This window comes from Squalius cephalus (genome assembly GCF_949319135.1).
Source record: "Squalius cephalus genome assembly, chromosome: 5".
NCBI lineage: Eukaryota > Metazoa > Chordata > Actinopteri > Cypriniformes > Leuciscidae > Squalius > Squalius cephalus.
In genome coordinates this window covers 950,426-976,703 of record NC_137126.1, presented here as the reverse complement: position 1 = coordinate 976,703, position 26,278 = coordinate 950,426, and the positions used below count along the sequence as shown (strand labels likewise).

Below are 26,278 nucleotides of genomic sequence, written 5' to 3'. Positions count from 1 at the left end.
GTAACTTGTAGTGTCAAATTATCATCATATATTCATTTATTTAAAAGTACAAATGTATTATAATAGTATTTTTTTATATTTAGAGTTAAAGGCAGGATATTCTTTTTGCCTACAAATCTAAGCAGCAGCAATAAGAGACTTTTTCATGAGACAAAATGTTTGTAGTCGCAGTTCAAATCGCAAATCAATGACATGACAAAATTATTTGCTCAAAAATTCTTATTGTGATTACTTTGTCATATCTTGCATCCTTACACTATATCCAAATAATCTGAAAACGATCTAAAAGACTGCATATTTGTTTACCTGTAAGTCATGTGAGCATTAACTGACATCAGAGAATCGCGAACATGCAAATGCATTTGTAAATTATTTAAATATCAACCCAAAATCTTAGGCAGGGTTTTTATTGTTAAACTAAAACCACAACAAAAACAAAAAAACGTTGTTTTCAGTAAAATAATTTATATTAAAAAACCTTCCAACTATTCGTCAATGCAACATTTCTCATTTTCATTTAACTGATATACTAAAATAACTTAAACTGAAATAATTGACCAAATGTAAAAAATCCACTATATTAGTATCTCAATGATCCAAAAAATAACAGCGGGTTAACTCAAATTAATATCTGATGTCAACGGGTAAAAGGTTTGCGAAACCCAAACGTGTGCGCTCGTCAAGAGTGTGAAGATGAATGCTTTTTAGGTTTGATCATATCTCTGAGTGACACCAGACACAGCGTCTGTTTACCGGAGGAGTGAACCCCAGGAGCGTAGAAGTCCACCGGGGAGCATCCCTGAGCCATGCGGGGGTCCATGTAGGGAGGCATCATCATCCAGCGCGGGTCGAAGCCCAGCACATGAGGCGGGTAAAAGCCTCTCTGTGTGTGTGTGTGCGCCGAGCTCGACTGCTGCCATGGGGCCATCTTATACACCGGATCCTGGAGGGACGGATGCATGTGTTTAATGCCATGTCAGCATCTAAGGCTATTTTCATGGCAAAAATTCAATTACAAAAATACAAATATCATATAAATACAATAAAACCAAGCAAAACAAGTCATATTATATATATTGTTTTTATTTAAATTAACATGATTAAAAAATTCAAAACCTTTTCAGGCATTATCTTACTAAATAAGTCCTTAAGTGGAATAACTTCATAGAAGAGCACTCTACTTGTATTAAAGCCAGGACAGTCCAATAAGAATGTGTTGATCAGAGAGGGGACTCAACACAACATGCGGAGTCGCCGTTCATGAACACTGAGATGCTGACAGTGGGTGTATAATAACCATTAAAGGAGTCGTTCACTTCAGAATTAAAATTTCCTGATAATTTACTCTCCCCACGTCATCCAAGATGTTCATGTCTGTCTTTCTTCAGTCGGAAAGAAATGAAGATTTTTGAGGAAAACACTCCAGGATGTTCCTCCATATAGTGTCTTCAATGGGGTCCAACGGGTCGAAGGTCCAGATGAGGAGTTTCAGTGCAGCTTCAAAGTCTCGACACGATCCAGCCGAGTCTTATCTAGACAAACCAGCGGACATTTTATAACAAACAATAAACATTTATATACTTTTAACCACTAATGCTGGTTTTGCTCTAGCTGTGATGCGACACACATTACGTAATCAGGTTGAAAGGTCAAGCGGGACGTAGGCGTAAGTACAGACCCAGAGTTTATAAAGCGAATGTGCAAAGACTGAGTCAAACGCCATTTACATAAAAAATAAAAGGTAAAACAACGATGTCGGACGATTTTGAAGTTGGAGAAAATTAACTTTCTGAACCGGAACACGCGTGACCTTTCAACCTGATGACGTAATGTGTGTCGCATCACAGCTAGAGCAAGACCAGCATCTGTGGTTTAAAAGTATATAAATGTTTATTGTTTGTTCTAAAATGTCGGCTGGTTTGTCTAGATGAGACTCTTATTCCTCGGCTGGATCGTGTCGAGACTTTGAAGCTGCACTGAAACTCACATCTGGACCTTCGACCCGTTGGACCCCATTGAAGACACTATATGGAGGAACATCCTGGAATGTTTTCCTCAAAAACCTTCATTTCTTTTCCACTGAAGAAAGACATGAACATCTTGGATGACGTGGGGGAGAGTAAATTATCAGGAAATTGTAATTCTGAAGTGAAGGGATCCTTTAACTCCTACTCTGCACAGGATTGTGGGTAAAGCTCACCTGGTGCTGCTTCTGGAACCGGGGCGGAACGGGTTTCTGGTGCCGGCCGTAATCTGGGAGAGGAGAAGTGGACTCAGGAGCATCGTCTTCGTTGTGGTAATTACAACCTTCATCTTTGTAATCCTGACTGGAGGACTCGGCTGGTGTATCCAACACTTCTGCATTCAATGAGATGAAGTGATTAACTTAAAGGAGAACTCTGGTCAATTTTAACATTGAGCTCATTTTTTTGTACATTTGGAGTGCTGTCAGTACAGAGAACAACGACAAAAATCGGTGTTGCCTACACCGAGTTATTCTATTTTTAAAATTTGCACCCTGTTGACTTCAATGGGGCAAGTACTAAACCTGCTTTTAGCCTCTTAACATCCTTGATGTGTCATTACAAGTGCACAGAAAATGTGAGTGATTCCTTCTGAGTGAACACGAGTGAGTCTGATTTTTAAATTTTTTTAAATAGAATAACTCGGTGTAGGCAACACCGAATTTTGTCGTTGTTCTCTGTATTGACAGCACTCCAAATGTACAAAAAAATTAGCTCAATGTTAAAATTGACTGGAGTTCTCCTTTAAAGCAAAAAAAGTCTTGTTTACAGTCCAAATATCTAAAAGTTCTTAAATCAATATGCATTTACTAGATGAGTAAAATACTAGGGGTGGGCAAAAAAATCGATTCACATATGAATCGCGATTCAAACTTTACCGATTCAAAATCGATTCATAGAATTCCAAAAATCGATTCTTTTTTTTTTTTTACTGAAATATATATTTTTTGGTATTGTCCTGAAATGAGTCTAGCTTGCCATTCCCATAGATGGCGCAGCATCGAATTCACACTTGCACTACGCCTGCACACTCTTGTCATAGCCAAAAGAAGAAGTGCAGCAGAAGCGGAGCAGAAGGAAGGCTGGCTGGCTGGCTGTGTGGCGTGTCTGTTTTTATTTCGGCTCCCATTAACAGGTTAGAGCTTGCACACAGCCTGCGTGACACGTGCGTCAGGTGTGGCCCGAGTCGTGCGGGAAACGCGTGCATGAAATAGAACCGACGCCTATTTTTCTCGCGACACGCAAGCGTGTTGGAAGCGTTTCCAGGCAAAATAGAATGTTTATATATGTCATTTTGACACGAATATTCATATTAATAAATGACATTTTGATGTTTGAAAGTCTAGGTTTTGACATAAATGCAGATATAATGTAGGCTTATTGTATTTTTTTTTATCGATTTTCAAAAATTGCACCTGTCAATACAGAACGAAATATTCTGTAGCCTATTTTGCCGTCAATAGCCTACTCCTTAAACTACATTTAGCAGTATTGTTTGTTTGATCTGACTACAGCACTTTAAAGCTAAATGTAAAAAAATAAAAAATATTTAAGTTTTAATTTAAACTTGAATTAAATGTATTTGAAAGCTGGCCAAAGCTTGGCACTTTGCACTGTTTAGTTGCAAAAGTTTTTATGAAGACAAAGTAATATCAAACTTCATTTAATTTGTTATTTCTTTTCTTTTAAATTGTATGTCTACTGCAATCACACAGGAAAAAGTCAACTACATTTACATACTGTGAATCGTTTTTTGAATCGAGAATCGTTTTTGAATCGAAAATCGATTTTGAATCAAATCTTGAGACTAAAAATCGGTATCGAATCGAATCGTGAAATTTTCTGAATCGTGCACCCCTATAAAATACCATACAATATTATGTCTTGTTTTCTGGGGATATAAATCAAAATGAAGTGAGTTTTTGCTTAAAACAAGCAAAATGATCTGCCAATGGTGTAAGAAAAATAATGTTGTTTCTGTTTGAATTAAGAATATTCTTCTGACCCCACTGGCTGATCATGTAGATTTTCTTCAAGCAACAACTCACATAATTTTGATTTATTTCCCCAGAAAACAAGACATAATATCAAATGGCATTTCACTACTTTAGTAAATGCATCTTTATTTAAGTCTTCATAAAAAGTAACACTTTTTAATGTTCAGAGAGAAAATGTTAAGAATTTTTAGATATTTGGAATGGAAACGAGACAAAAATACTGAGTAAAAAAGCATTTTTGCAGTGAAAATAGTTAACATGTGTTCCTGTTGCAAAGTTGTCATTTATGACACTTCATATTCAGTAATATTACAGATTTGACTGCAGTGATATTATTGGATGAGAACAAAACTGCCAAAAGGTAAGAATGAGTTGTCATGTTTTGTCACCATTTGACCTTTTTCCCCTATAGACGCCGAAATGACGTTTAGCCTATATAGAATGCGTCGTGTTTCCGCGAGTGTCCAAAAGCATGTGAATACGAGGCACGCGATTGGCTGTCGGTTTAGCACCACATCGTCTCACACAGTAATGAACTAGTGTACCTTTAGTGGCGTACTGCCAGCCCTCCTGGTGGGGTTTTGATGACCTCCGACCTGGCGACTGCGTTAGCATCTCCTTGCTGTCGGCTTCTCTCAGCGTTTCTGCGGGGCGTGAGGGTTTCTCAGTTTTGCCGAATTTCTCATCCAGCTTTTTGAGTTTCTCGGCACAGGCTGCCAGTCTCTCCTCACGCGCTCTCCTCTCCTCCTCCTCCCGGCGTCTGCGAGCTCGTTCCACGGCAGAGAGATCGGCGGAGACGAACTTCCCTCGAGGAGGAGCCGGTCTCTGCGGTTCCTCCTGCTCCTCCGCGGACTCGCTGTTCACACCGTTCTTAATGTGCTTGAAGACAAAGCATGTGTAAGTTCATAAGTCGACAGCATTGCTGAGTATTTCCTCCTTAAAACTGCAGTGAACCAAAGACAGTCTCAAAAACACACTTTGAAATCGCTGGTGTTTCTGACGTCACAAACTACCTTGTAACCAATCAGATCAACGTGTGATCGTCAACCAGTGGATCTCTGAGCTGAGTGAGTGAGTGGAGGCGGGGCTCATTTGCATATTCATAGAATCGCACATACTAAATGAGGCAAGGGTGTCGAGTTAGTCAAGATATTTGAAGGCATGAAGAATTAAACGTAAAAAACGTTTAATTATGTCATTTTGGTGATCGCTGCGCTGCCCTGCAGTGATTGACAGCTGTCTTTCATCATTCGACTGATGTTTGGATTTCATGTGATATTATGCTGATATTATTATAACTCAGTTTCATTCATTAATTTGATAAAAAGTAATTCCATTTTGTAATATCATTTTCATCTAATGCAAGTAATTCCAAACTTCGCAACGACATGTGTGATCAAATACAAACAACTTGTTAAACACGCTCCACAGCGCCACCCAGTGCACTTAACTATAACTGCGAGTTAGTGCTTGGGATTTATCATGGACTCACTGCATTCACGGCCAGCAAAGCAACGGAGTAAAATTCTAATAGTATTTTATTTTTCGAATACTAATTAGATTGAATATTCGTGCACATCCCTAAAGGACAGAGAGAAAATGTTCATCATAAAAACCCTTGACTATCATGAGAGATCTCGGGTGAAAGGCCTGTGTTACCTGCGCCTCTGCAGAGGAGAGTCTCCCGTTGGCCTTTCTGGAGGATAGCGTCTCCGGCTGGCGGGAGTACGGATCCTCCTCAGTGTCGTGAGGGAACGCCACGTCACCAGAGCTCTGAGAGGAGTGAGGATCATGATGGTGGTCCCAGTCATCCCTGCAACACACAGGAGCCAGAACCGGCTTCAATCCCAACAACAGCAGCCGCTGGTCCACTAACACTGGCTACGGCTACATGCAATAATCCGTTAGTAATGGGATTGACGGCTCAATCGGACTGAAAAGCCTTCACGCAAACGCCTTAATCGATCCGAATGAGCTCGATCCGGATGACATTTCAATCGGATTGAAAGGGGTGTTTATTTCTTTTCTAATCTGCTATTTATTTTTTTTATATATATTTTTGGTGCATCACTAATTAAAACAAATGAGAACTCACCAGATCTTGTTCTTCACACATGGGGAGCGATCTTCCTCATCATCACTGAACTTGAGCTTCTCGCTATAATCCACTTCTTCATGGAGGCCTGAAGGACACACACCAGTCACAGTGAGCAGGGCTGCGAAGACCTTTTCAACGTAATTGCGTATTACATGACGTCACGAACGCGCATCACAGAACAGAGCAAGGCGAGCATTTGCGCTTATAAAACTTAAACTTTTTTATTTATTTTTTAAATGACCGATCGTTTCGCTAGATAAGACCCTTATTCATGGTCTGGTATCGTTTAAAGCCCTTTGAAGCTGCACTGAAACTGTTATTTGGACCTTGAACCGTTTGGGTCCCATTTAAGTCCATAATATCCAGGAATGTTTTATTAAAAACCTTAATTTCTTTTCGACTGAAGAAAGAAAGACATGGACATCTTGGATGACATGGGGGTGAGTAAATTATCAGCAAAAGTTTTTATAAAAGTGAACTAATCCTTTAATCAAAGCTAGCGAATCAGCACCGAACTCGATACCAGCCCTAACCATGAGCCCATTGGTGGAAACACATCTTCTGCTTCAGCTAAAGAGAGCTAGCGGTCGCTCACCCGCCCAGCCGTCTTCACAGTCGTTGTCCAGTTCATCGAGGTCCTTCAGGTCATCAGGGTTGATGATGGCAGGACGGGGCGCTCGGTCTCCCGGGCGTCGGATCGGGCGAGTCGAAGGGCGCGGGGGGTTTCGTGGGAATCGGGTTTCTCTCCTTAAATCACCACTGCGGAAAAAAAGCAGGAATTTATACAGTAGGGATGTGACTATCAGGATATTTTCCCACCAGTTAATCAAAGTGTGAGAACACCAGTAACACCGGTAATATCACCGGCGCGGGCTTTTAAATCACTAATTTGAAAGTGAAACTAAAATACGCGTGGACGATTCTGAAGAGATTCACAACTGTCAAAAATCGATTTTCTAAAAAGAAATATTGACGGAACGCAAAAGGCGGAGCTCTGAAGCGTGGACGTGCAGCGCCCGGACAGTCTGTGGCGTGCGCATAACAGCGCCGCATGATGGCTGAGCGCAATATCCGAGCGGCACCCTCTTCGTTAAAAGCTAACGTATGGAAAATTGGCATAATTTCATTGTGGCCTTTTTTCTATTTTTGTATGAGAGCTACTTTCTGCACTGTTTTGACTTCACATCAATATGCTGTAAACCGATCTGCTATACGCAGGTTTACTGTACTGCCCTCCACAGGCAGTGTGTGTCAGTGCAATGCCAGTCACAACGTGTTATATTTTGACTGCTCTGCAGATGTTCATTTACTTTTTTTGCATAAGCTGTTTTTGATTGTGGTATACAGCAACAATTTCAAGTCTTAGACTCATTATTTATTTGTGTATAAGAGCAGCTTTGTATGTTACTAATTATTCAGAATATGCGTAAGTCCACAAGCATTATTTTTGTATGAGCGCTGCTGGTACATCATTCTGGGGCTACAGCAAAATGTTTCTTTTTTGTCTGAAGGATTGTATTGCTCATTGCACATAACAAGAGGATGTTGGTTAGAAGTCTATTATTAAATGCTAGAGATTCAGAATATGCTGAAGTTTGTATTCATTGACTACAAGTACGCTGCTAGTACAGGCACACATTTCTTTTCCTGCTGGTTCTTTGCAATTTTGGGAGATATGCTGGCAAATGTAACCGTGCCGTGGACACACACCGTTATGAATGGACGTGCGTATTTTAGTTTCACTTTCAAATTAGTGCCAACTTGGGGGCGGATTGCATGAATGGTGAGTTCAGTACTATTATTCTTAATGAAAAACACAACAACAAAACAGTTCAATTACAAATGTGCTTAAATAGGCGCTTTTACATTCGCTTTGACACCAATATTCCTCCATCTTGTCAGTCAGTTCCTCACTCTCGTGATTAATGAAATCTGACTCCTGCTGCTGATCTGTGCAGCGACTCTCGGTCAAATCACGGTTTATTGAGCAGACACGTTCAGTTTTTAATTGTAGTGTCTGTTCTCTAACTGAACTAAATTATTTTATTACCAAAAAATTGTTTAATTGGTGGTGCCGCGGTTCTGAACACTGGTAAGTCAACACCGACTATCGTAGCAAGCCTGATATACAGCCAGCTTTGCTCAACTGTACAGGATTATTGATTAGCGCAAGGCTTACTTGACCGGTTCTGGCGCTGGTCTGAAGATCAACCGGGAATCAAAGCGCACGGGAGCCACCACTGCGGTCGGGCCGTGATCCGAGGAGCCCGGGGCATCACGGGTCTCTTTAGGGCACATCTGATGAACAAACAGCAAACATGACACAAAGAAACCAAAACACACACATCCAGAATCTAGGCGGAAATTATTTTTGCATTATGGTCGATAACAGATACGCTGGCCAAATACATATCAGTGTACTTGATACCAGAGACACTGCGGCCGAACAGAATCTGACTGAAAGCTCTTTTTTTTTTAACACAATTTAGATTTATGGCTTTGATTTTCTCACAGCTTTAGAGTAAAACATGTTTTTGAAAATATATATTTCATATAAAACATTTAAATAGTATTTTTGCACATTTTTCATAACAATAAACATACTTTTTTTTAAACTTTTTTTTCACTTCAGCCATAATCTGCCAAATGTCGTCTTTGAAGAGAGATCAAACTTCAGTCTGTCGCTCTCAAGCATTCAAGATTTACCCACAGTTAAAGTTGGAAATTAAATTCTCAAATGGATTATCCCCTAAAAATACAAAATATTAAATAAAATTAAAAAATTATCGAACTAAAATATATATTACATTAATTTCATTGAAATAAAAATTCCAGTCATTTTTGACCGACACATGTAGAGCACTAATCGGCTGATCCCGATAATTGTCCGATACATCTCTACTTAACACTGTATACTGGAGAAGGGTATCTGCAGGGTTTTTAAAATCAAACTCAAGGCTTTTAAGGGCCTGCTCAAATAACATCAACTGAAATTAAAGGTGCAGTGTGTAATATTCAGGAGGATCTGTTGACAGAAATGCAATATCATAAACATAACTATGTTTTCAGTGGTGTATAAAGACCTTACATAATGAACCGTTAGCTTAGAATGAGGCATTTCTCTCTACACACACCGGGTCCGCTTACATCCACATGTTTCTACGGTGGCCCTGAACGGACAAACACGTTTCCTCACTCTGTTGTTCTTCGTGTAAAGAAGCTTCAGCTAAAGTCAGCGGATAAAACACTGACACAATGATGAACAAGTCACAATAATATTCACAACAACATCGTTTTACTGAATAATTAAGTAAACAATTTATCTTTGTAAAGAAGACTCATTGTTTAACTGGCTACTCTCTGCTGTCTCAGACGACGACATCACTTCCTGTCGGCCACCGTAACTTCAGTTGGGTGCATTTCACAACCTCACCACTAGATGCCGCTAAACACCACACACTGCACCTTTAAAGCGTTTGAATGGCTCTATCATGATGAGGTGTAGACTCACGAAGGCAGGCAGCATGTCGTGGTATGTGGTGGTGGTGTGGTGCTGGTACTGGAGGGCTGACGGGGCGGGTCTGCGGGTCTGAACGGGCTGAACGGGTCTCAGCGACGGCTCCTTCACATCAGGAGACGGGGCAGCAGCAGCGGTGGAGGAGGAGGAGGAGGGTGATGAAGAAGATGGAGGAAGAGGAGGAAGAGGAAGAGGAGTGATGGCCTCAGCTGAGCCGATGCTCCTGGTGTCCGGGTCGGCAGGAGAAGCAGAACACAGGGCTGGAGGCTGAAGGTTCCTCCCACCACCCTCCCTCCAGCTCGACACGTCTGACAAACACACAAAACACCAGCACGTTAGACAGGCTTTATCACATGACTGAGTGCAAGAAGAAAAGAAAAAAGTAAAGAAAAAACAGCCCCATAGTAACACAGAGATTGAGTAGTGATGCACTGGCACTAGTGTTGTCAAAAGCATTGACTTCGGTACCAAGTCGACACTGAAACTGTAAAAATGTGAGGCTCTGAGCGCTGTTGAGCGGCATCATGAACACCTCTGATTGGCCGCTGTGTTCACGAGCTCATCGGATGTGTCTGTGATCGCCTATTCCTTCACGTTCTAGTGAACATGTAATGATGTAAGCGTAGAGAGGACTCACTCTGTGGGCGGAGGCTTGGTCCGGGCCCATACGACGGATCGAAGACGCTTCTTTCCTTGCCAACCTTGTCCTGTTCTCCTGCTGCTTTCAGCGTCGGAAATTCCTCGTGAGAGAAGGGCTGCAGTCGGCTTGAGACCTTTAAACCTGAACACCACACAGACGAATGTGAGACATCGCAACATCGGATCACTCAAAAAAATTATAATTTGGAGATAGGAATAAACAGGTTTTTACCATCTTGATCTACTGCCTTTCCATTGACCTGTGCCCATTGCTTTGGTCCACCTGTATTTGTGCTCTAGAGGAACAAATCACATCAACACACTCCTCATCATGAGCGAAACTCCAATCTCTCAATGGCTACGTTTACATGCAACCAAATCAGGGTTTCCGTTGTCCGGTAATTGCCGGACATTGGCCGGAAAAAAAAAGAAATGTCCGACAAAATTAAATCTCTCCGGTCAAATTGTCCGATTAAAATTGTCCTAACTACACGAGACGCGACACGCGATAAAAGGTATCTTTTCCATGTTAATCAGAGTTTTTGTCCTAACCAGATGCGACGGTGACATTTCTCATTTAGAAACGGTTTCTATTTTTCTGCGACGTCGCGCTGGAACATCAAACACAAAGTGTGGCAATGATAATCTCTGGACGGCTACTGTTTATGTGCTTTATTTAATGTTAAAAGCGTGAAATGTGACTTTGAATATCATTTAGTGCTCCAGCTTTGAAGCTGTAAAAGCAACAATGGATATAATTCACCTCAGATCTTGAAATTAAACAAATGGAAACATGAACGTTAAAACTGTGAACAAACAAGTGTATTCTTTGACAAAGAATGTTTTAGTAACTCAGTAGCCTATGTATTTTTTTAAATGGTGTAATATTTGTGAATCTTATTATGTAGCTACTTATCCATTTTCTTGCGAGTGCCTCAAGTTTACTCTCTAGTCGGTAGTCGGTTAAAAAAAAAAGTGATCTCTAAATTAGGCTATTATAGGCAGTGGACTAAACGCTACTACAGTTAGCCATCTCATTCCAAGATCTTTTTGTATGAAGTGAACAAATCCCACTCAATTTTTCATAACTGTCACAACGAACCAGCAAAAGTAATGATTATGAATATGTAAAATATTGCAATGAGACATTTTAATTGTCTATTAATAAACAAGTGTTTTCTGTGTCGGCTGCAAAGATGAAGTCTGACTCGCGATCTTCGCAGTAGTGAACGTGCCGGAGAGAGATACACATTTCATACGGATCACATCGTTTTATTTTGTTTTGAATGGTTCTGTTTAAAAGTAGAGATTTCTGTAGATAATAGATATACTTCTTTATTTTTTTTAGGTGTGTGAGGCGAGTAGGCTACCTTATACGTTAAATTTCGGGCCATGGATGATAGCTTAACGTTAGCTCCAGTTCATGCGCTGGCGCCTCCATGTCGTGATTATTTATTGTTTTTTTATTATTATTAAATTGAGAAAATTGGATAATGAAACACTGATTAAAATTAAGATACAATTAATACAAAACGAAATTCGTTTTAAAGAAAGGCTTTGTGCTTTCTGTTTGAGGAAGTTTTAAAGCAGTCTTTTAGTGCCGCTTTGAACGGTCGCGACGCGTCCGTAATGGAGAACTGTCACGTAAGATGGTAATATTATTATAAATAATAAATCGTGTAATAATCCCGCCCCCCTAATTAAGAGGCGATATCTGACCGGCATATCATCAAAAATGTCCGGAAAACGAAACCTCTGCCGGTCACTTTTTCTAGCGGAAACTCTGAACCAAATAATCCTCAAGTAATCAATTTCACGGCTCAATCGGACTGAAAAGCCTTCATGTAAACGCCTTAATCAGTGTGTGTGAGTGAGAGTGTGTGATAGTGTTTGTGTGATAGTGTGTGTAGACGCCTTAATCGATCCGAAATTTCGATCGGATTGAAAGAGGGGGGTTTATTCCTTTTCTAATCCGATCGAGAGAACATGTAAACACTTGATCGGATTGAAAACGGAAACAGAAATGACTTGGAAATAACGCAAGGACGTAGAAATAGTGTAATAATCCTCCTCTTCTGCGTGTGTGAGCAGGACGACGGCCCTCCAGCGCTGCTTCAGATGCTCACACACACACGACTGGCTTTGGGCATTTTTACTGCGTGATCAATATAAGCAGCGGCACAACGGCTCATACGCTCATTATCTCCAAATTATGACCAGAAATGGATAAATATTAAGTCTGCTGTTTAAAACAAATAAAGAGCCAGTGTAGGAGAACAGTTATGATGAGGAAACAGTGGGAAACTCTGTATATCTGTGCAGTGAGCGCATGTCTAAAAATATATTCTGATTTGAATCGTGACATGTAAACGCGCACATCAACCCGATCACATGTTCAGCGTTCATGTAAACACTGCGTTCAGATTCATCAACCGGAATGAATTGAGTCGGGTTGAATCAGGATGTGCATGTAAGCGCAGCCAGTGAAGAGAAGCTGAAGGCCTGTACCTCCTGGCTGGTGATTGGCGTGGGCTTCTGAAGATTGGAGACAGATTTCTGTAAAGCCAGCGGTGGCTGCGACTCCGGCAGCTGTGCTGAAGATGCAACGGAACTAAAGGAGGAAAACCAGAGAAGAAACCGTCAGCCAATCAGACGACAGACGTTCACATACAAAAATAGAGCTGGATATTTTGAGAACCAAGTCCTTTCAAAGGGGTGGTTGATTATGATTTGACTTTTCTAACTTTAGTTAGTGTGTAATGTTGCTGTTTGAGCATAAACAACATCTGCAAATACACAACGCTCAAAGTTCAAAGCAAAGGGAGATATTTTTAAGGACTACAACAAACGACTGACAGGGACTACAATGAGCCTCCTCCCGGGTTAGTGACATCACTAACCCTAAGATTTACATAAACCCCGCCCCCGGGAACACGCAAAGGGGGTGAGTCCATGTTGAGAAGAGGTAATCGGAGCTGCTAACCCACACACACACACACACACACGAGCTCTTGAAGCTCCGCCCACTGGGCCGGGAGCAGCAGCTCATTCGCATTTAAAGGGACACACACAAAACGACACGTTTTTGCTCACCCTCAAGAAGGGACAATTTGAACACGCTTATATATAAAATATATTTTAGGCTTATTGCACAAAATGCATATATATATATATTCAAATATTTAGAGTGTGTAGAGAGATTGACATCAATTACGTAATTCGCGGAGATTCATGGCAGTGGGCGGAGCTAAAAAGTGCTTTGCTGGTTTCAACTCTCTGATTGGTGGAATTTTCTGTATAGCATCATGGGTAATGTAGTTTTTCACCAGGAATTCCACTGTTAAACAATTATTTTAAAGTATGTTGAAATAATGCGGGCTGACGGCTTCAAAAGAAGCAAATGCTTTCGATTAACAACCTCGTCGCACACAATTATTGATTATTAATCATCTGATCGTGGTTATTACACAACCGTTGTGATTTCATGATCACACTAAGCCAGATCACGTTCTAAGAAACAGGTATTGTCAAAATTCTGGAGTTACCGGGTAACACAGAGTAACACCATCGCCTTTTATTGGCATCCCTGGCTCACATGCGAGCTCGTGCAGCGCTGACACAAGCAATCCGTACATGCAATAAATGTATTATGAGATTTCATCATACAGTAACCAGGACCCCACCCTCAACCAGTTTATTTTTGGATTTACACAACTCCTGTGGGCCATACTTTTCAAAAAAACACTTCCCTGAAAAACACAGGACTGACACTGTGTAATGAGCATCTCCCTTTCTCTTTACACACATGCCTTTCTTTAAGGGGTGGTTGATTATGATTTGACTTTTCTAACTTTAGTTAGTGTGTAATGTTGCTGTTTGAGCATAATCAACATCTGCAAAGTTACATCGCTCAAAGTTCAAAGCAAAGGGAGATATTTGCCTTTACAGAAATCGCTTTTAAGGACGACAACAAACGGCTGGTAGAGACTACACCACATTCCTCCCGAATGTCAAATTGAAATTTTCAGTGTGTCTGTGTAAGGTAATTGGAGCTGCTAACACACACACACACACACACACACACAAGAGCTCTTGAAGCTCCGCCCCCTGTGCCGGGAGCAGCAGCTCATTTGCATTTAAAGGGACACACACAAAAACGCTGCGTTTTTGCTCACCCTCAAAAAGTGACAATTTTAACATGCGATATACAAATATCTGTGGGGTATTTTGAGCTAAAACTTCACACACACACTCTGGGGACATCAGAGACTTATTTTACATCTTGTGAAAAGGGCATTATACCACCCCTTTAAAGTCCCGCTGTGGTGAAAATCCAGCTTTTAATGTTGTTTATGTGTCTATGTGGTGTTTTTAATCTGCTTTAAGACAAAGCATGTGTAAGTTCATAAGTCGACAGCATTGCTGAGTATTTCCTCCTTAAAACTGCAGTGAACCAAAGACAGTCTCAAAAACACGCTTTGAAATCGCTGGTGTTTCTGACGTCACAAACTACCTTGTAACCAATCAGATCAACGTGTGATCGTCAACCAGTGGATCTCTGAGCTGAGTGAGTGGAGGCGGGGCTCATTTGCATATTCATAGAGCTGCGCATACCAAATGAGGCAAGAGTGTCGAGTTACATTCAAGATACTTTAAGGCATTTTTAAGGAAAAAAAAAATTTAAATATGTAATTTTGGTGATCAAAGATGAGCTTTAAGGGATACAGCGGGACTTTAACACAAGCCGCTCTGCATGATAATCACTGCAGACACACCTGCTGTAAAACGACTCAAAACACTCTACCGCTCACCATCTGCCCTCACACAGGCCACACTAGAAATGTTTTACTGAGCACTCGGGCCTGACCTCTTTGGATCGGGTTGATCCTGCTTGTTTGCCCATCCTGTACCGTCTTTGGGCACGATAAACACGTTGGGATCGTTTCCTTTACTCTCAGACTTCAGGCTCGGCAGGTGAGCGGGAGGAGGCATGCGCCGGGCAGCGGCCACTTTGCCAAGACTCTGTAAGCCATGTCGTGCAACAACTGCAGGAGACAGGAGAGAGGCGGTCACATATACAGACACATATACAGGGAAACATCACACAGTCAAACCAACATCACATACAGTCAAACCAACATTTATTCAGACAGCTTCAACATTTCTCACATTATCTCAGTTTATTCGCTATAGTTTAGAAAATGGTGATAAAATATGAGCAGAACTCAGCTGATATTTGACTGGTTTTGTCCGTCCTTCTGTTAGACTGTCTCACACATGAATTATGTTGAATATCTGTCAGCTGTTAAATTTAACTACACAATTAGATAATACCAGTTTAGCTCAACCAATCACCAAGCAATGCTTCATTGTGTTCAGTCTGTGTGTTAGAAAAGCATTAGCAATTAAAGACAACACACTTCAGCAAAACACGATCAGCTCAAATTGTCCCAATCATTTTTGGTCACAAATGATTATAAATGATTTAAAAAAATCTGGTGTCTGAATAATTTTTGGTTTGACTATATCATGGGAAACATAGGACAGATGGGATAAATGTGAATATAAACCGATCATCATATATATCATTTCACACGAGACGCCTTGGTGCCGCTCAACATGGTGTGGCTGAGACACATATGAATATGAAGCAATTTGACATTTAAGGAAAGGCCTTATGAAATCAGTGAACATTGTAATGAACGACAGCTTGAATGCATGACGTCTGCACGGGGACGACTCCAAGTCTGAGGAACACGACATCTATGTGAAATATTTGTGATTAAGTAAACGCATGAATAAGACCGGGTTCGTACAGATGCTGTAAAATCTAATTTCAGGACTTTAAGCACTACTTTTTTGTTTTTTACAATCAGAGATCTCACTTATCAACCAATATCTTTCTTCATTATCTTTTAAATTCTAAAAAGGTATATAGATCAATAAAAATAAGCAAATAAAACAAAACGGTACAGATAAAGTGCAGCAGATGCAATGATTACGGCAACTTTAACCATTGAGGATACTATGACAAAAATATATCACTTTTCTTATGTTTTTCTCCCATGAATATATGATTGACCTGAAGAATAAAAGCTGTATCATTTACTTGGATATTTATAAGAGCAATATCACACTCATAGCCATGAGATTTACCTCTATATCTATATCAGACGCACTGCAGCTTTAATTCTGTGTGACAAGATTGTTTTACAGATAAAATAAAAAAATACATTTCCCATAATTGGCTTTCAATAATTCAAGCGCTACTTCCAGGAAATTTTCAAGTTCATGTTTTCCAAGACTTAAATTTCAAAGCTCAAATCCCAGTGCTTTAAGCATCTCATCCGAACCCTGATAAGAGTATCAATCGCCCCCAGACAGAACTACATATCTGAATATTGAGTTCTCAAGTCTCACCTGTGGTTTTCTGAGTTTCTATTGACTTCCCTTTGTACTTGTCAAATAGGCTGAGTGATGAATACTTGCTTTTCCCATCCTTGGACTTGGTTATTTGCCCCAAACGATCGGACATTGCGATGTAATGTCATCGAGTATGGGAATTTTTCTTTGCACCTCTTCCTCAGTACCGTCTGTTTCTGTGGAAAGACACGACAGAAGAAGAATCAACACCTGTGCGACCCTGAACCGTGCGGTGTAACGGCTCCAGCGCCGCGAGGAGGATCTGGATCAGACACACCTCAAAGCTGGGCAACAGCAAAACACAACCTGAGACAGAATAATCAGCCAGGTCAGGCGGACACACACACGAAAGCCAAAGCAGAGTCTTGGGCTGTCGAGAGATGTCGGCGTGAGGTCAAAGCAACATCATGTTCAAGACAACAGAAGAGTTGCACAACAACACAGATTTAACCATTTCATGCTTCACAAACTGTGAAAAGACACTGTAAAAGTACACAAATTAAACACGGTAAGCAGAAGCTCAAACACGCAAGAACCAAAGTAAACGCCATTTGATATTATGTCCTGTTTTCTGGGGAAATTATTAAAAATTAAGTGATTTGTTGCTTTAAAAAAGCTAAATTATCTGCCAATGGGGTCAGAAAAATAATCTTAAATCAAACAGAAACAAGATTATTTTTCTGACCCCATTAGTAGATAATTTAGCTTTTTTTAAGCAAAAACTCATTTAATTTTGATTTATTTCCCCAGAAAACAAGACATAATATCTTACGTCATTTTATTACTTTAGTAAATGCATCTTGATTTAAGAATGTTTAGATATTTGGACTGGAAACAAGACAAAAATACTAAGTAAGAAAAGCATCACTATATTTGACTAAAAGTTTACATTAAATCTGTTCATCATATGAAGTAGTCATGTCACTTCAGGAGATTGACTTTATTTTTGGTTGCATGGACTTTCCTTCAATAGAGGGTCAGAGTTCAGTACAAATATCTTGATGAAAGAAAGCCTTGAGTTTGGAGAACATGAGGATGATGACGTCAGGACGATCATCTTCGGATGAACTAACGCTTTATAAAGGAGTAATTCCCACACATCTCACTAATGTTGTTTCTGTAACACACCCCACCCGCTCTAACTGAGGAAAAGAGCAGCGTGAACATCTGCGTTCCTCTCCCATAAACCTTTAGAAATAAGGAGATAATCTTCAGCTTTAACCTTCAATTCACACTAAAACAATCCGCAGACATCTAAATGTTTATTAGAGACAGGAGATTCACAGACAGTCGAAATAAAGCCCCAGAAATGATGGATTTCAATTATTTTGGATTGTGAAGCTATGAAGACAAAAATGTATTGGTCCCACCTCATATTAAGTATCTTTTGTAATAACATGTATATAAATCATTCGAAACAATGCACTTATTGTTTATATATACACAAGTCCCTAACATTACTGTATCCCACATCAATAGCAGCACAAGTGTTTCACATCATCAACACAATAAATCTGCACTGTACATAATGATGCTTCTGATGCAAGTACCAGTTAAAGACGCCTAATATGAAGTGGGACCACTTTATTTTACAGTGTTTGTTACTCGGGTAATAACAGTCAATTATACACACACAGTAACTAACCCTAACTATACAGTAATACACGTTATTAATTAATATTACTCAGTGCTTGGACAAAGACACCTAACCTTGAAAAAACATCAAGTGCGTGAACACTAACACACAAAGCGTTATATTTCCACTCAGATACATGGCCTTCATCATCATCATCATCATCAGAGCTAAACTCAAACATGAGCCAGAAATGAGAAATACACAAATACAGTTCACGAGAAAGCAAGCACACACTCACTGTTACACAAGACGATGATTGTGGACTCAAAGTGATTTATTAGCGAAATGTGAAATTGGTGCCAGGCTAAATAAAAGCACATCTGTCAAATCCACTCTTTAAACTACAATCTGCTGTTAGTGAATCGAGGGAATCGCTATATTCACTTCCACTGAATCTCTCGGTTACAACACGAACTCGTCCGCGAGCAGAGTCGGTTAGCATGAGATGTAAACAGAAGCTCTCCAGCCTGATTCCTGAACAAACAGCTCATGTCACACACATTTAATCAACACGATCACACACTACAGTCTGTAAATATACACGTGAGCGCTGATTAATAACGATATTTGATATAATCTGCGAGATTTTGACAAATTCTCTGAGAGCTTTAGCAATGCTAACGGAGATTAGCCGCGAGCCGCTTCTGATGTATAAACTTCAGCAGGACCGACAAACGAGCTCCAGACATGGGCAGAATCGCCAGTATCGCGGGTGTTTAGTTAAAATAGACCAGTATATTGAGTGATCGATGCGTTAATGAGGGTTTTGAGTGGACTTGTTGATGTGTGAGGCGATTAAAAATGGCTGCTCCTCAGAACAAAGCGACACAAACACTCAGACATCCTGCGACAAACCGCCGCGAAACACGCGAATAACCGCACGGAGCGCGCGAATAACTCACCGATTAAACGTATGACTGTCACTTCAGATCACATATATCGATATATTTCCACCGGAGAGAAAAACTCGGCAGGATGGATGGAGATTTCTCAGTGTTTTTCTCTGTTCGCTTGTTATCGGGTTTTCCCGGCCTGAGAGTGAAGCTGCTGCTGCTGCCGCCCAGAGCGGATATGACGTCACCAGCGCGCCACAGCGCCGCCTGCAGGAGTCAAACACAAATACAGATTCTTGTTTTTTGTTTTTTAATGGAATATTGCAGGGTTTATTCTAAATGGTTTATCTGTGCACATCATTATTGTGTTCATAATCTTGAATCAGAATAAGTTCCTCTTGCTGCATCTCTTCTCTGATGATGTGGGCGGGGCTATAACCTGTCACTCACATGAGATCAGCCAATAGCAAACCACAACTGTCCAATCAATCCCCGCCCACATTTGTTCTTGCTCCTGAAGCGACTCACGCAACCTTTATTTCATGCCGACTTTACGAATTTTCCTTACCAAATGTTTGTATTTATTATCGTTCCCGTCTTGCAGTGCTGCGTTAAGGAATCATATGAACAACTTAATGTGTCGATTAATTAATAACAAAATATACTAATGGCCTTAAATGATCACATACTAAGCGATACAAGGTATTCCTCTTGTTTTTGGAACAATGGAACAAACGTTTGTATGTTTTTAATTATATAATGTTTGTTTGTTTTTAAAAAACGATTTGCAAACATGAAATTAAACGAGAAAACGAGAGGCGGGATTTATAGAGCAATGGAGGAACTGCCTTGTGTCACATGACTTTACTTCTGTATATTTATTATAAATCACTCCTCTGAGCCCAATGAGTTTTAACAGACCTCCTGAATGGAGTAAAGTCATGTGACAGAAGTAAAGTCATGTGACAGAAGGCAGTTCCTCCATTGCTATAAATCCCGCCTCTCGTTTTCTCGTTTAATTTCGTGTTTACAAATCGTCTTTTAAAAACAAACAAACGTTTGTTGTTGTTCCAATTATAGACATTTTAATGCCATATTGCATAATATTTGCATTGTTTTATTTTTTTGCAATGGATTTCTCATCCATTTTTTTTTGAGGAGGCACTGCCTTGGGGATCGATTGGATGGTTGTGGTTTGCCATTGGCTGATCTCATGTGAGTGACAGGTTATAGCCCCGCCCTCGTCATCAGAGAAGAGAAGAGATGCTGCAAGAGGAACTTATTCTGATTCACGATTACGAGGCACATGAATTAAAGTCCCCCGTAGTCAATCATTTTTTCCCATAAAACTCATCTTTGATCACCAAAATGACATATTTAAATGTTTTTTACTTAACTACTTTAATTAATAACATGAATGTAACTCGACACCCTTGCCTCATTTAGTATGCGCGGTTCTATGAATATGCAAATGAGCCCCGCCTCCACTCACTCCCTCAGCTCAGAGATCCACTGGTTGACGATCACACGCTGATCTGATTGGTTACAAGGTAGTTTGTGACGTCAGAAACACCAGCGATTTCAAAGCGTGTTTTTGAGACTGTCTTTGGTTCACTGCAGTTTTAAGGAGGAAATACTCAGCAATGCTGTCGACTTATGAACTTACACATGGTGTGTCTTAAAGCAGATTAAAAACACCTAATTTATAATAAATACTGCAATATTCCCAGAAGTGTCCATTTTGATGTCACGCTGATTGACGGCTGGAACTGCGGGTGTCGCTGTTGGCGTTCAGCGAATCTCTGCTCCAGCGGATCTGGCACACACACACACACACACACACAGAGAGACAGCATGGCCGAGAGCGACTGGGACACAGTGACCGTGTTGAGGAAGAAGAACCCCTCTGCCTCTCAGTCCAAATCCAGACAGGTGAGTGTTCTGCTGATCCGGATCACAGTTCGGGTTCGGGTTCGGGTTCGGCTGGCCCACACGTGGCGCGCGCTGCAATCTAGAATATTCTCTCGATCCACGACAACTCTAGAAAGTTACATGTTTCATTTTCATGATCTTGTTGTTGGACAAACAGAAACAGTGTCTGAAATCTGAAACAAGTGCTGTGAAATTAAATAACATTAAATATGTAATGTGGAAAGTGCTTTACAAATAAACTGAATTTGCACTGAAAACAAATATGGGTAACACTTTACAATAAGGGTCATTAGTTAACGTGTTAACTAACATGAGCTAACAATGAGCAGTACAGTTGTTACAGTCTTTATCTTTGTTAATGTTAGTTAATAATAATCCAGCTGTTCATTGTGTGTTCATGTTCACAGTGCATTACCTAATGTTAAACAAACACAACCTTTGATTTTAATAACGTATTAGTAAATGTTGAAATTAATATTAACTAAGATTAATAATGCTGTAGAAGTATTGCTCATTGTTAGTTCATGTTAACTAATTATAACCGAAAATAGAATATTCTCTCGATCCACAACAACTCTAGACAGTCACGTGTTTCATGTTCATGATCTTGTTGTTTGGACAAACAGAAACAGTGAAATCTGTGCTGTGAAACCAGATGTAATGTGGAAAGTGCTTTACAAACAACTAAGTATATTTTAGTTGTGATTAAATTGTAGTAAAGCATAACTTTAAGTGTGTTTAGTGTACTTTTGTGTACTAAAGTATATGCCTGTAGGGACTAATTACATCCTTGATTAGTGATATTAAAGTGTACTTTATTTGTGTTACAAGTACATTACAAATTCAAGCGATATACCATAAGTGTATTATATTTATTATATTTGAGTAAAAAGTATAAGCTCAGTAATACCTTTGACTTACTCCAGATATTACACAGTCACTCTGTCTTCAATAACAAATGCACATTAACAAACAAATATTACTTAGCTCTACTTTGTACAATATAGTATTGTATGCTATAATGTATTTTGAAAGTACACTTTCAATGCATTGTTACAGTGATCATTTCCTAAAATATATTTCTAATAAAGTGCAAATAAATACACTTTTAAAAAATAAACAGAATGTTCACTTCAAGTATATTTTTCATATTTTATTTTTAAAGTGTGTTCAAAGTTGTATTGTGAAAATGGGTAAAAGCGTGATGCTAATAATGCTTTTAAGTATTTAGATACTTTTAATGTATTTAAAGATGGTAAACATTTTTGTTAGTATATTTGTGTGTGTGTGTGTGTGTTTAGGCGGTCGCTGCCGCTCAGAGGCGAGGAGACGACGTCGAGACCACCAAAAAATGTAAAGAAATATAATACTTTTCTGCATCTGCAGTTTGTTGTAATGTTGGACTGTAGATTTACTGGAGTGTGTTTGACAACAACTAATGAACCTTTAACCTTTAACCTCACACATCATCATCATCATCATCATCATCATCTACAGTAAAACTGCTGTGACTCAGAGGAATCATCTTTATCTTTAATCATATTAGTATGCTTATGTATTTCATCTATTCGGACATTTAACCCTCAAAAGTCCACATTTTTTAACGAGTTGATCCAAATTTGAGGTTGTTATCTCAAGAAAATGAGCTTTAGTTTGTAAGGATGTCATTAGTAGAAGTGTGAGTATGTGTCCAGATCCACGATGGTTCGGTGTTTTAGATGTTCACGAGCCTCAGTGAGAACAAGTTCTCCAGTATTTCCGACAGCTCAGAGTTAATTTATATGGCGCTTTTCACAGTATATTCAATACAAATTGACCCATAAAAATAAAGAAGTGCTTCTTCTGCTGTGAACAAGTCAAACACATTCAGAGATTATAGGCGTGGCTTTAGTGAACATGTTTAGGTATTTATATATCTGTGTTTTTCCCCTGTGTCGTCAGAACGGCATTGATATTTTGTGAGACATAAAGATGACAGTTCATATCCACTATATCATCAGAATATTGCGCATGTCTAATCTTATATAGAAGACACCATCATCATGGTTAGACGTCTTCTCTTGTGTCAGACATCATGAAACTGAAGTTGTGCTGGTCTCCTCTATTGTGCCGTATATCGGAACAAGAACACATGTGGGCGGGGCTTGATTGAGTCTGTGGGGAGTTGATTGGATGGTTGTGGTTTGCTATTGGCTGATCTCATGTGAGTGACAGGTTAAAGCCCCGCCCACATCATCAGAGAAGAGAAGGAACTTATTCTGATTCAACATTATGAACACAGTCATGATGTGCACAGATAATATATGCAGTATTCCCAGATCTGACTTGAGTGTGGTCATCTCAGGGTCGGCGGGTCAGAACAAGCAGCATCTGGTGACCAAGAACACGGCCAAACTGGACCAGGAGACGGAGGAGCTCCATCACCAGCGAGTGCCACTGGAAGTGGGGAAAGTGATCCAGAAAGGCCGACAGAACCAGGGTCTGACGCAGAAAGATCTCGCCACTGTAAGCCTGAGCGACCTGAGCCGTCTCTGAGCCTGTTGTGCATAATTCGCAGTCAAGTTGATCATAAATGCTCCTTCAGAAATATGTTCTGTGTTTGTTCACCAGAAAATCAGTGAGAAGCCTCAGGTCATCGCCGACTACGAGTGTGGGAAGGCCATCCCCAATAATCAAGTCATGGGCAAAATCGAGAGAGCCATTGGTAAGCAGCTCATCAAGCCCGTGTTTTATCAGATAAGTCCAAATTATCACTTAAAAGGCAAAATTATGACAAAAAATGATTTCATTAAAAACTTTTATGACATACCAAGTCATAATTTTGATCTAAAAAGTATAAATTATTACTTAATTCATGACATACTAAGTCACAATTATATGATAAAGTTGAAATTGACAGTCAAAATAATGATAAACAAATCAAAATTGACACATTTTTTTAAAATTATGACATACCAAGTCATGATTATGATAAAAAGTTGAAATTATGACATAAAAATAGTAAGTCATAATTATGAGATAAAAAGTATAAATTAATACTTAAAAAGTCATGAGTGACTTTTATGTCTTTCTAAATCAAAATTATGACAAAAAGTTGAAATTACTTAATTCATGACATACTAAGTCATAATTATATGATAAAGGTGAAATTGACAGTCAAAATAATGATAAACAAGTCAAAATTATGAAAAAGAAATAAATTATGAGATAAAGTCAAAATTATGACAAAACATTGAAAGTGACTTACCAAGTAAAAATTGTGCTGATAAATTTAAATTATGACATACAAAGTCATAATGAGATTAAATGTCTAAATTACAAAAAAAGTCATTACATACTAAGTCATAATTATAAGATAAAGGCCTGGTTTCACAGACAGGCCTTAGATTAAGCCAGGATTAGGCCTTAGTTCAATTAGGACAGTAAAGTAGTCTTTATAAATGTGCCTTAGAAAAAAACATTACTGGTGTGCATCTTGAGACAAAACAATGGCACTGACATATTTTAAGATCTGTCAGAGAAAGTTTCTTTCAGTTATAACAGCTCAAACATGCATTTTAGTCTGGAACTAGGCTTAAGCCTTGTCTGTGAAACCGGGGGAAAAAGTCTAAATTATTACTTAATTCATGACATATTAAGTCATAATTATATGAAAGTTGAAATTGAGTCAAAATAATAAGTCAAAGTTATGACCATTTTTTTTATGACACACAAAGTCATAATTATGAGATAAAAAGTATAAATTATGAGATAAATATTAGTATAAGTGTCGTGTTAGCAGCCTCTAAGTTAATAACTAATGATCTTTGCAATGGAAGTGAATCAATCAAACTAACTTTATCTGGTCAATAACTTTATTCTAGAGCTGATATAAAGCCTAAACACTCTGTTACTGTAATCTCCTGTTATCACTGTAAAGTATAAATGTATAAATGATGGAGACTCGACTTGTTGATCCAGGTCTGAAGCTGCGAGGGAAAGACATCGGGCAGCCGCTGGAGGCCAAACCTGAGAAGAAATGAAGACAAAGCCTCGATCAGCCGGAACTGGAGTCAAACCCAGTGTGAATCTGGATTAAGAAAACACTCTTCTGATTAAAGCAGAGCTGTGATGCGTTTGAGCAGATCCTTGCTTCCAGGAAGACTTTCTCTTGTGGAGATGAACCCGAGAACCCAATATAATCATTAAAGCACGTTACTTCGGGTTTGCTCGATTGTGGCCTTGATCCGACATGTTCACGTCTCAAAGCTTTATCTGTTGTTGAAGACTCGAATAAAATCTGATTCAAATCTCATTTTAGAGACGTCATGTCCATTACTACTGGCTGGAGAGGATTTTCCTTTACCCAAAAATTTTAAAGAGGTGGTATAATGCCCTTTTCACAAGGTGTAAAATAAGTGAAGTTTCAGCTCAAAATACCCCACAGATATTTTTATATCGCATGTTAAAATTGTCACTTTTTGAGGCTGAGCAAAAATGTGTCGTTTTGTGTGTGTCCCTTTAAATGCAAATGAGCTGCAGCTCCCGGCACAGGGGGCGGAGTTACAACAGCTTGTGTCCTTTTACCTCACACACACACATGCACTGGAAATTTCAATTCTGAGTTTAAATCTTGCGCTTCTAACTTTTTTTCCTCTGAATTCTGTTTAAATTCAGAAATCTCAAAAATTCTGAATTTATCTCTAAATTCTGACAGAAAACAAGTTAACAAAAAGATTGAATCTTATATTTAGTGATAGTATAACATGAGAGATTTATGAGCAATTTTAAAGGCAGGTCATTTTTGCCCCGGAACACTAAATAATGTAAAGGAAAGCAAAATAAGAGAGATATAGACATAAACACATCTGCTATACTGGAATTCAAAAAGCACCACAACTTTTAATTAGTGTTCAAATTTCCCCCTGTATTAAAGTCACATTTGTACACTCAAGAGTTCACACACAAAATACAGAGTCTTCTGGGAGAGAGAGCAACAAGATTTAGAAAAATACAAAACACAAGGAGCAAACGACCTCTAAAAGCACGAAACACAGTCATGGGATTCAAACAAACTGAACCCCGAACATCCAGTGTCGATCCGTCGCTTCACGAGCGTCACGGCGGAGAATCGAGGAAGATCATCAACTCACACCATTCCTGATTCCAGAAAACCCAAACAAAGGGATCATCCTGAAAG

The 26,278-nt window shown here is 39.4% G+C and overlaps 2 protein-coding genes across 5 annotated transcripts in view; one reads left to right on the top strand and one right to left on the bottom strand.

The window, feature by feature from the left end:
- prrc2b (proline-rich coiled-coil 2B) overlaps positions 1-19,406 on the bottom strand; it is a 44,213-nt gene extending 24,807 nt beyond the window's left edge. For 2 of the 3 annotated variants that reach the window (XM_079872090.1, XM_079872088.1), the window contains exons 1-14: positions 19,237-19,405; positions 16,696-16,874; positions 15,143-15,320; positions 12,784-12,886; positions 10,508-10,571; positions 10,274-10,417; positions 9,631-9,944; positions 8,299-8,417; positions 6,715-6,878; positions 6,117-6,204; positions 5,681-5,834; positions 4,567-4,900; positions 2,201-2,358; positions 754-943 (exon numbers count right to left, since the gene is read on the bottom strand). In XM_079872090.1, coding sequence (XP_079728216.1) covers positions 754-943; positions 2,201-2,358; positions 4,567-4,900; positions 5,681-5,834; positions 6,117-6,204; positions 6,715-6,878; positions 8,299-8,417; positions 9,631-9,944; positions 10,274-10,417; positions 10,508-10,571; positions 12,784-12,886; positions 15,143-15,320; positions 16,696-16,810 — 2,125 coding nt within the window. In that variant the 5' untranslated portion in view covers positions 16,811-16,874; positions 19,237-19,405. Of the gene's footprint in view, positions 1-753; positions 944-2,200; positions 2,359-4,566; positions 4,901-5,680; positions 5,835-6,116; positions 6,205-6,714; positions 6,879-8,298; positions 8,418-9,630; positions 9,945-10,273; positions 10,418-10,507; positions 10,572-12,783; positions 12,887-15,142; positions 15,321-16,695; positions 16,875-19,236 lie in introns of all 3 variants that reach the window. The other variant, XM_079872089.1, reaches the window with a different exon arrangement.
- A 1,379-nt stretch (positions 19,407-20,785) lies between these two features.
- LOC307159032 (endothelial differentiation-related factor 1 homolog) lies at positions 20,786-25,393 on the top strand. 2 transcript variants are annotated; one of them, XM_079872165.1, is made up of 5 exons: positions 20,786-21,099; positions 22,401-22,452; positions 23,444-23,604; positions 23,710-23,803; positions 25,060-25,393. In XM_079872165.1, the coding sequence occupies exons 1-5, from the start codon at positions 21,022-21,024 to the stop codon at positions 25,119-25,121; spliced, it is 447 nt and encodes a 148-aa protein (XP_079728291.1). In that variant the 5' UTR covers positions 20,786-21,021; the 3' UTR covers positions 25,122-25,393. The 2 variants fall into 2 exon arrangements, 1 of the variants encoding a protein (XP_079728291.1); XR_013821329.1 differs by having other exon boundaries at positions 20,902-21,099; positions 23,710-24,460; positions 24,706-25,393.
- The last annotated feature ends 885 nt before the right edge of the window (positions 25,394-26,278 follow it).

What these genes read in the sequence shown, in the direction of transcription:
- LOC307159032 (XM_079872165.1), top strand. Translation starts at nt 21,022, where the DNA reads ATGGCCGAGAGCGACTGGGACACAGTGACCGTGTTGAGGAAGAAGAAC. An exon ending in CGTCGAGACCACCAAAAAAT is followed by an intron (nt 22,453 to 23,443) that starts GTAAAGAAATAT and finishes TGGTCATCTCAG; the next exon opens with GGTCGGCGGGTCAGAACAAG. An exon ending in CGCAGAAAGATCTCGCCACT is followed by an intron (nt 23,605 to 23,709) that starts GTAAGCCTGAGC and finishes TTTGTTCACCAG; the next exon opens with AAAATCAGTGAGAAGCCTCA.